This window comes from Nicotiana attenuata, unplaced genomic scaffold (assembly GCF_001879085.1).
Source record: "Nicotiana attenuata strain UT unplaced genomic scaffold, NIATTr2, whole genome shotgun sequence".
Lineage (NCBI taxonomy): Eukaryota > Viridiplantae > Streptophyta > Magnoliopsida > Solanales > Solanaceae > Nicotiana > Nicotiana attenuata.
Window position 1 is genome coordinate 145,897 of NW_017671195.1, and position 10,804 is coordinate 156,700.

The following is a 10,804-nucleotide window of genomic DNA, read 5'->3' on the forward strand; positions in this document are numbered from 1 at the left end:
TTCTTATCGTTCTACTCTAAGAAACGCGGGGACTATCTGCATACAGTAAAATCGGAGGATCTGATTTTCCATCGTTACGACGTCTCGAAGGCTCAAAAGCACGGTCGAGTTTCACCCCTCGAGGGCCATGGACGCTCGACCTCGGAGCAGTATGGACCGACGGTTACGGGGAGAAAGTGGGGAGTTCCCAAGGCGTGTAGCCAGAGTCAACAAAGTCTGTCAGGCTAGTCTGAGCCCGCATCATGGCAGTAACTAGCTGTCCCGTCTCCATATCTTTGTAATTAATGCACTAGTACTATGTTGGGGTTTCCTCTCTATATAAAGGGGATCCCTGTCATTTTGTATCTATCTGATGCTCAATACTAAATACACAAGAACATTCTCTCTGTTCTTTAACATATTCTCTTGAGTTCATTGTGTTCTATTTATTGTTCTTCATTTATTGTTCATTATTGGCCATAAAGAGCCATCATTGATCTCATTACAACTGTTAGTCGCCCATCGACTACCCTGATAGCTCCCAGTCGAGCATCCAGCTCAACCTCGAGGCCCCGAATAAGCAATCTCGAGGCCCCGATTGACAGTGATTCGGTTTGGTTAATATCTCGTTTTTAAGCTCTTATCTCGCTTTTAAGTCTTTCGCATAGCATCAACTGCTTAACAACTAGCATAAAAATAAATCACGTATTATAAGAACCTCACAACATCAAATTTAATTGTTATTACCATTTTTACGGTAAATAACTATCACGCCCACAAAATCACTGACAACAACACCCCAAAATAGGCACGACAAAGGAGCACACATGGGTTCCCAATTACACGAGCCGATTACCAAATCGGGGAAAAACAATAAAATACACAATACTAAAAATAACGACAATACTATGAACACTACTCCTAAGAAGCCCATCATGCATGAAATCATTTCCCACTATGAAACCTACTTCCTCCCTACTACCCACCCCACACCTGTCACTACCAAATCCCGTCAAACCTATCACATACCCCATCAATCACCATCTCTCAACTCAACCCCATAAACCAAAATCCCAAGTAATCTCCCCTACCATCCGGTGACCCCCATAATCTCCCCTACCACACTCTCTTTCACAGACCAAGTCCCCACTCTTCCACTCATTAAAAATGTATCGCCATTACTACCACCGCTCCAACCACCACAGCCACTGATGCCACCACCACCCACGCCATAACAGAGACAACAACCAACACTTTACATATCAACACAGCCACACCCAAACAACCAACTACTTTGGTCAAACAACAATAATCCCAGTACCAGTTCCCATGGCAATACCATAGTAGCCCATAATGCTTCCAGTCGTGCACCACCCATCACCAACTCCATGGCTGAATGTAGTGGGGCTACACCATCATGCTCAGTTCTTGTTGGAGAACACACAGGACCTCATCGAGCAGATATAGAACTGGGGGCCCAACACTAAAATACAAATGGAAACAATGTACAACCTAGAAATAGCCGCGATGGAGATGGTAAACCATCTGAACACAGCCACGCAACAACCACCACAAGTTCAGGGATACTACCACCCAATGCAGGTATAGGAGATCCACCAGGTATAGGAGATCCACCAGGTATAGGAGGAACAACAAGTTCATACACCTCCACCAAACACCTGGTTGCTCTCATCACCAGAAATGGAGGAGCTAGCACTGCCAGAAGATCTGGACATAGAGCCGGAGGCACTACCAATGGAGCTATTATCCCCTTTGAATTCGGAGGCCGATATAATCATCCTAATGAACATAGAAGTGAAAGCACCCAGAATCCTAGATCGAATGTTGTAACACATCACACTACAGGAATCATTGTCGACCACACTCAAAGAAAACATAGAAAAATGATACTTCATCACAGTTCAAAAAAATGTGCTTCGAACAGCAGTGAACATCCGTACCTACCCTTTCTCGATTATCTACAAATATGCAGCACTGATTTTGCCAACCTGACAGAGGAAGACTTGCCATTGCTTGTACACAACGGGGCGGATCATCCACAGGTTGTGCACCTGCGCATGTCATTGGCCCCGGGTGGGAGCTCACGTATAACCAATGAACCCTAAATAAAGATCCTCCTTTGGAATTGCAGGGGATGCAACAACCAAGAATTCTGGCGCAACTTCAAAGACATTGTCGACTGGAACAATCCATTAATTATCTACCTCACTAAAATGCACATGTAGAGCCATTACGAGCTCATGGAATTTATTGGTTTCACTGACTTGTTTGAAATTAGCGCAGATGGCTACTCAGCTAGAGTCGTACTAATGTGGAAGCATGAAGAGTTGGAGATGGATCCAGTAGCAGTTACTGATTAGGAGATCCAAAACATCCAGGTCAGTAGAACTTCAAAACCTTGGCTAGTCTCCTTAGTTTATGCCGGCACATTATTAATAAATAGAAAAATTCTATGGAATAATCTGCAAATAATTGCTAAAAATAATACCTACCCGTGGCTATTATGTGGAGACTTTAATGAAGTCACAGCCGCCTCCGAAAAGTATAGAGGTAGGCCCATAAACAGTAATAGAAGTACTGCCTTATTAAATTGTCTTGATGCTATTGATATGATTGACTTGGGTTTTATGGGTCCACGCTTTACATGGAAAAAATAGCAGTAGCAAATCTTGGAAAGATTAGGCAGATTTCTTGGAAACTCGGACTAGGTGGAAATGTTCACGGATGCCACTGTCACAGACATGCCACGTACACATTCGGACCACTATCTACTACTGCTAAGTCTGTCAAAATATTAGTAAACCAACACATGTTTTACGCTTTGAAATAATGTGGGTTAGTCACCCACTTTTCTCAAACATAGTTAAGCAACATTGGAATAATAATACAAATTACTCAACTACCATTTTCTCCTTCACAGAACACGTGGAAGAATGGAACAGGTCTACATTTGAAAATATTTAAAAAAATAAATACTCTCCTTGCACGCATTCTGGGGCTCCAAAACATGCACCCACATAATAAAATCCAATTTTACCATAACCCTGAAAATAATATTATTCATGAATATAACTTAATTCTCAAAAAGAATAAGATTTTTGGAAAAATCAAGAGTTCAGCGGATAATGACGGGGATGCCAACACAAAATTCTTTCATATATCCTCTATCCAGAGGAGCGGGAAAAATAGGATACTAGGGCTAAATGACACAGTTGGTAATTGGACTTTTGACCCCCAGGGAATACATGATAGTATTATTAAACACTTCTCAAATATCTACACAACTGAACTAGATTCATGTACATATACTATAGCACCTAACCCAAGCCTACTCAACATCCTAACGGATCAGGATAAAGAAGCACTTATTAGACCTCTTTCAGTCACAAAAATCAATAAAGCTATAAAATTCTTTAAACCACTAAAGGCACTAGGTCTGGATGGCATCCACCCAATTTTTTCCAGAAATACTGGTCTAACACAAACTCGGCTATCATAGATACATGTACACAAGCCTTCGATACCTTAGTAATACCAGCTGAAATAAACAGGACCTATTTAACTCTTATTCCCAAAGTCAAACACCCACAAAATACTTTTTAATATAGGACTATCATCCTTTGTAACACCATCTATAAAACTATAATAAAAATTATTGTAATCGTATTCGCCCCCTCCTCTTGACTGCACGAATACTTGACTGCATGAATACTAGACTAAAAGGATGTAAAGCAAAACTACTAATCTTATCTGGGAGATTAACGCTTATACAATCGACTCTGTCAACCATTCTCACCCATTCCATGCAAATAAACTTTCTTCCAGCAAAGACTAGAAACAATATTGATCGCATTAAGAGAAACTTTCTATGGGATTCTACCACGGACCACATAAAAATCCATCATATTAACTGGAACAAGGTAACATCTCCTAAGCAAGAGGGAAGCCTTGGTCTGTACAAAGCAAAAAGGAAAAATATCGCACTCCTATCAAGCCTACTATGGGGAATCCCTCTCCAATCCTGAATCTCTATGGGCTAAAATAATAAAGGGTAAATAATGAATCCTATGGTTTACAAAACAAATGACTCCTATATCTGGTAAAGCACTGCAAAAACTTATTCCTTCTTCGCCAAAGGCATCGCTTGAAATTTTGGAAACGCGAGCGAGATAAGCATTTGCGATGATAGATGGGTTATTGGCAAACACACCCTAAGGGAACTAATCGAGGGGCCGTTAGGCAAGGAAGATAAAAAAATGTAACTACATTATTACTAATAAAAGTTGGAACCTAGAAGCTCTTCCATACGACCTACCAAATACGATCTCTGACCTTGTAACACAAACATACATTTCGTTCTCTAAAAACTTAAATGACTCATTCTTCTGGAAACGGAAGATGGGAACTTCACAATAAAATCTGCCTACAGCCTTTTCATTAGGCTCACAGAGGCAACCCAATCTCATGAACCCTTTCACCATTTCTGGATATGGAAAGCACCATGCCACAACAAACTCAAAACATTCCTATGGCTATTAGTACATACTTCAACGTCTACCCACTGCAGTTGTCCTAAGCCAAAGGAAAATAATCGAATGTAACTCCTGCAAATATTGTGGGATAGCGAAAAACATAAACCACGTATTCTTTCATTGCCCTATGAACAGTACAATATGGGTACAGTTAAATATCACCACCCCAACCTCAAACTAACTAGATTGGATAAAAGATACTTGTACCTCCACTACGAGTATCCTCCTACCCAATAACACATCAATACCTTTGGCTGTTATCACCCAATTATCCTTTGGCATATTTGGTTCAACTGTAATCATAATTATTTCAACAACTGCTCAACCAAAATTGACAACCTAAAACCAGTTACGCACGCAATGGAATACCTCTGACTAACAAACCATAACTTCAAAAAAATCTTAACCACAAAAATCCCAATAAAATGGATAGCCCCACCACAAAATATTTATAAACTCAATATAGATGGTGCACACCAAAAAAACTCCAACATTGGAGGAGTAGGTGGAATCATCAGAGATTCTGAAGGAAAATGGATTGATGGATTCTCCTGTCATATAATGGCCTCATCACCCATCCAAGGAGAAATTCTTGCCGTACTAAAAGGATTAGAACTTCCTTTCACAAAAAATTGAATACCGATTATAGTGGAAACAAATTGCCAGGTATTACTCTACCCATTACAAGACAAACTTCACAACAAAGCTAATGCTAATTTTCTCCATGATTGTAGGTTCCTGCTCGATGCACTGGGCCAGCGGGATGTTAGGCATGTCTACCGTGAAGGAAATCAAGTGGCGCACACAGTAGCGTAGTTTGGGAGCAGCTGTAACTCACATACTAACGCTGACTGTGAAGATCACTTCTGGAGTGAACCACCTTTATTTGCTTTCTCTACTTTTTGTAAGACTTACTAGGGACTGCTTCGTTAAGATCAGTCGAGGATTGTAATAACTCTCTTTAATTTCCTGAATAATAATAATATCTCGCCTCAAGCAAGAAAAAAGCTTAAATTTCTAAATGAGGTAACACAATTCAACAAAAATCACAGGTCATTTGTTGATGATCATATTAAGATCTGAGATATGCTTTACAGGAAATTATTTTCAAATTTTGAGTGTTATAAAAAGTATTGTTCTCATGTTCTCATTATTCACCATATATATTATCTTATGCCCATAATCAAATTTCCAAGTTGGTAACTAATTAAAAAAGGTAACTTAGCACAATCCTTATATTATTTACAGCCAGGAACATCAAGCCAAAGAACATTTTATATGGTGCAATTCACGCTATCAATCATATTATTGTTAGCGAAATATGTCTGAATGGTACACTTTGGATCTACTACTGGTGTTCAATCGGAGTAAAGTTTACTTGAGGTGTCTAAATAAAAAATCATGGCAACTTAGGTGTCACCATATATGTATTCAGCCAAGTAGGTGATAGGTGAGATTTTGATAATGGGTCGGAATGGAATTCCGGGAGTTGCAGTAGGTCTGTTGTGTCATTTGGGATGTGTGTGCAAAATTTCAGGCCATTCGGACGAGGTTTCATAGACGTTTTGATCAAAAGCGGAATTCAGAAGTTTTAGAGTTCTAAGGCTTGAATCCGATGTGTTTTGGTTGTTCCGATGTTGTTTGAGGTATTTTGAAGATTGGTATAAGTTTGGATGGTGGTATATGTCTGGTTTGTGCTTTTTGTTGAGGTCCCGGGGGCCTCGGGGTGATTTCGGATGATTGACGGAAAGTTTGGAGTTGAGTTTGGGAGCTGAAGCATTTTTGCTGCTGTCATAACCGCACCTGCAGTTGGGAGGCTGCAGGTGCGATGCCCGCAGAAGCAGAAGGCAGTCGCAGGTGCGGCCAAGAAGAAGATCAGCTGTAACCGCAGAAGCGGCTAAGGAAGCGCACCTGCGATAGCGCAGGTGCGAGAAAACAACCGATGCGGTGTCTTGGGCCACATAAGCGGTAGCGCAGAAGCGTATTAAACCTGGGCCAGAAGGTATAATAGAATTCCTTCGCGATTTTTGAGTTGTTCTTCACCATTTGCATGCGGGTTTGAGCTTGGGGGAGCTATTTGAAGAGGGATTTCATAGAGGTAAGGATTTTAGACCCTAAACTCGTTTCTATGGTGTTATTTTACTGATTTGGCTTGGAAATTAATGGAAATTAAGGGTTAAAATTGGAAAACTAGGGCTTGAGATTGGAGACCTTTGAGCAAGGGTTTGAGGGGTCATTTGTGGTCGGATTTTAATACTTTTGATATGTATGAACTCGTGTGGAGATAAGGAGTCTATTGATATAAATTTTATCGAATTCCGAGGTGCGGCCCGGGGGTCGGGTTGGACCGATTTCGGGATTTTTGGTATAATTTGATTATTTTTGCATGGGCTTCGTTCCCTTAGCTTATTCTAATGTTATGATTCTGATTTTGGGTAGATTCGATGCGAGTTGAGGCCGAGGCGAGAGGCAAAGGCATCGCGGACTAGTATTTCATCCGGTTTGAGGTAAGTAACCATTGTAAATCTAGAACTGAGGGTATAAAAACCCCGGTATTTCGTATTGATTTGATAAATGAGGTGACGCACATGCTAGGTGACGAGCGTGTGGGCGTGCACCGGTAGGGATTGTGACTTGGTCCGTCTCGTAGCAACTATTAAGCCGCGTACTTGATTTGAAATCTTATGATATCACGTATTTTAGAGATTGATACTACATTGTGGGTTGTATGCCATGTTTTGGGCATTGTGCCGACCTGTTGAGACACTTAGGGGCATTTTTACTGTCTTCCTCACTCTATTTGTTTGAAAGCATATCCCCAGTCATGTTTTACCTGTTTATTATTTAAACCTGGTTTTTATCACTCTGTTTCATAAAATATGAAAACTGTTTGGGCTGAGTTTTCCTGATTTCCACTGTTATGCCCGAGGGGCTGTAAGGTCAATGACTGAGAGAGGTTGAGGACCTAATCGTGAGGATTATATATATTATGGATCGGGCTGCACGCCGCAGCAATATTATATGTATATATTATGGATCGGGCTGCACGCCGCAGCGATACTTATATTTATCGGGCTGCACGCCGCAGCAATATATATATTGGATCGGGCTGCACGCCGCAGCGATATGACGCTTGGGTTGTAGGAGCCCCTCCGGAGTCTGTACACCCCCAGTGAGCGTAGTCGACTATAAACTATGGATCGGGCTGCACGCCGCAGCGACTATTATGATTATTACTACTATGAGATATTATTGAGCCTGAGTGCTGAGTGTGAGTACTATGTGACGAGAGTTGAGTCACGAGTGATCGAGAGGCTATATTTGTGAGTGATACCTTGCCCGAGGGGCCCATTTATGACATTTTTGCTGATTTCACTCTTCCTTTTATAATGAGCCTCTGTTGAAAAATGCTAAGTAAATGATTTGAAAGTATTTCAATTTAAATTGAAGTTTTACAAAGTAACTGGCTTTTAAATTGTTGAGTTTGACTTGATATTCTATTGTATACTCTTATATATGATTTTTAACTGCTCGTCACTGTACTCAGACCTTATTTACTTTAGTTACTTACTGAGTTGGCGTACTCACGTTACTCCCTGCATCTTGTGTGCAGATTCAGGTGCCCGAGCGGCAGAGTGAGGGTTCCCAGCATTTTCAGAGCTTATCGAAGACTGCAAGGTAGCTGCACAGCATCCGCAGCCCTGCTTTCCTCCTTCCTGTCCTTGTTTTTCCGCATTTTTAGACTTATCATGTATTAGACAATCGGACTGGTTGTATTTAGAGGCTCTAGACTTGTGACACTAGAAGGTTGGGCTGTGTTTGGTTTGTTGATATATTGTCTTTCCGCACATTTCAGTGAATTAAATATTTCTCTTGCAAATTTGAAGCTTAATCAGTATTAGCAAAAATGGCTTATTAAAAAGAATTTACTGTGATTAACTATTTGGGTTGGCTTGCCTAGTATTGTGATAGGCGCCATCACGACCGGGATATTTGGGGTCGTGACAGTTCAATAGGAAAAAAGTTTACTTGAGGTGTGTAAATAAAAAATCATGGCAACTTAAGTGTTTCCATATATGTATTCAGCCAAAACGATAAGAATATATTTCATAGGAAGTTCCAATATATTTTTTCACAGTGAAGGAAAAAAAATTGAATAATAATGTTAGAATAATTTCTACAGTACACAATGCCATGCAGATGCAGTTACAATAGACCTATGTTGCCATGCTAGAGAAATAGCTCTTGGATCTTCTGTTTCAAATATCCTAAACCCTCCATTTCCTCCATCAAGTTGTATTGGGGAAGAATGACTTCTGATTTTCAAAAGCAACTTTGCTTGCATAATATTCTTAGAACTTAATGGAAGTCCTAAAAATCCATGGCTTTCCATTCTTCCTTTCCATGTCTCCATTTGCTCATATCTTGATAAGAAATTGCTATTTTTTTCATAGTTCAACACATTCTTGATCTCTTTCCCAAGATGGTTTTTTTCAATGCTCAATCTTTCAATACTATCAATTGGTAAGCAATCATCCAATGAGTCAAACATGGCTGCAAAATAATGCAATGACTCCATGAATCTTGGCAAGAAATTTTGAGGGCTTTTGCATCCTTCTTGTTCCACTATGGTGACAATTGAAGGGCAAAGATTATGGACTTCTTTCAACGTGTGGGAAATCTTGGAATAACTGCTTAATGAGTTCAAATGAAAGATCAAATTTATAGCTAATGTTTCATTCTTCCTTTTTATTAGGTTACTTAGTTTAGATCCACTTAAAACCCCTTGAAACTCAAAAGATAAATTTCGAAAATCCTTTGCAAAACTAACAAGTCTTGTCTCGGTTTCTCTCAATTCATCGATTGTTTTTCCGTAGCCAGTGATCTTGAGAGAGATTCTATTAGATGTGGTTATATTTTCAGAGAGAGATTGAATAAGAGAAGGCCATTGGAATCCATAGGATATGTCAAAGTCAATAACATGCAAGAATCCATTGTTGGTTTTTTCTTCTTTTTCAAATGCTTCAAGAATGGCTTGGTTAGATGTGAAATGAGCAAATTGATAAAAAGGAGAAACCTTGTAGAATTCAGTGAAAGCCAAGAACTCTTCTTCTTGTGTAGGAAGCTTCATTATCATGTCATAAAAAGGCGAATTTCGTGTTAATAACCTCGCTATTAATCCATCAGCAAAATAGGCAGCAACCCTTTGGACAGAATCTCCAAATAAGGAAACATTTTGGTATAATTCATGAAGATTTTCTATAGCTGAATCAATGCTATTATCATCAACTGCTGTGGCAGAAATAAGCAATGAATGGATTAGATGAAGGCCTTTTCCATCTTCAACCACACTACCCTTTTTCTTTACATCTATTTTTAGCATGGATTCTCTCAACTCCAAAAGATTAAATATTTTTCCTTCACAATAATTACTTTCATTTAAATCCCAAGCGTTGATGAAAGCTAATTCCCTCCTTTTCCTTTTCTTGATCTTTTTCCTCTCACAACATGAGTTTGTTACTATAGCAAGTCTAAGACACAACAACTCTTCCTCTTGATCAACAATATCTCCCATCTTTATTTGTATATTGATATAAGAGATAAATTGATTAATAGGAAGATGAAAAGTGTAGAGAGAGAGGCCGTTTTATGAAAGGACCAAAAGGCAGCTTTATATAAGGGGAAAATGTAAGATAATGGGGATTAAATTATCTTGGAAAATTCTTTCTTGTCATTTTGTGACAAGAGTAGTAGGACAAGGGGTTGGTATATAAAGAGTACTCGTTTGTAATAATCATTTGATTAATACGAAGGATTGAAGGGTATCTTTTTGTTGGAAAAATGAAGTGTTCAATGTCAACATCATACTGTTTGTTTTTCCCTTCATATTATTTTCTTTTAGTATTATTCTTTGTGAATTGTATTTCAAATTGCTTATATATGCTATCTTTGTGAGCGGTTGGTCGTGATGGGTACGAGAAGAGGTAGAGGGTGACCTAAGAAGTATTGGGGAGAGGTGATCAGGCAGGACATGGTACGACTGCAGATTTCCGAGGACATGGCCCTTGATAGGAAGGTCTGGAGGTCAAGCATTAGGGTTGTAGGTTAGGGGGTAGTAGAGCTTTCCTTACTTCATACCCGGGGTGAGGCGGGGTTGGATTAGGGTTGATCTTAGATGGCTTGCAGTTTATGTTGAGTCCACACTATATATCCTTGCTGTTTATCTTAGCCCTAGGCCTTAGATATTGGTTACTGTTATTGTATGTTATTTA

The 10,804-nt window shown here is 39.6% G+C and overlaps 1 protein-coding gene across 1 annotated transcript; it reads right to left on the reverse strand.

Moving 5' to 3' along the window:
* Positions 1 to 8,616: 8,616 nt before the first annotated feature.
* Positions 8,617 to 10,195, reverse strand: LOC109206596 (scarecrow-like protein 21). The gene has a single exon (XM_019369434.1). It carries the CDS (start codon positions 10,105 to 10,107, stop codon positions 8,710 to 8,712), a length of 1,398 nt encoding a protein of 465 aa, XP_019224979.1. The 5' UTR covers positions 10,108 to 10,195; the 3' UTR covers positions 8,617 to 8,709.
* Positions 10,196 to 10,804: the final 609 nt, after the last annotated feature.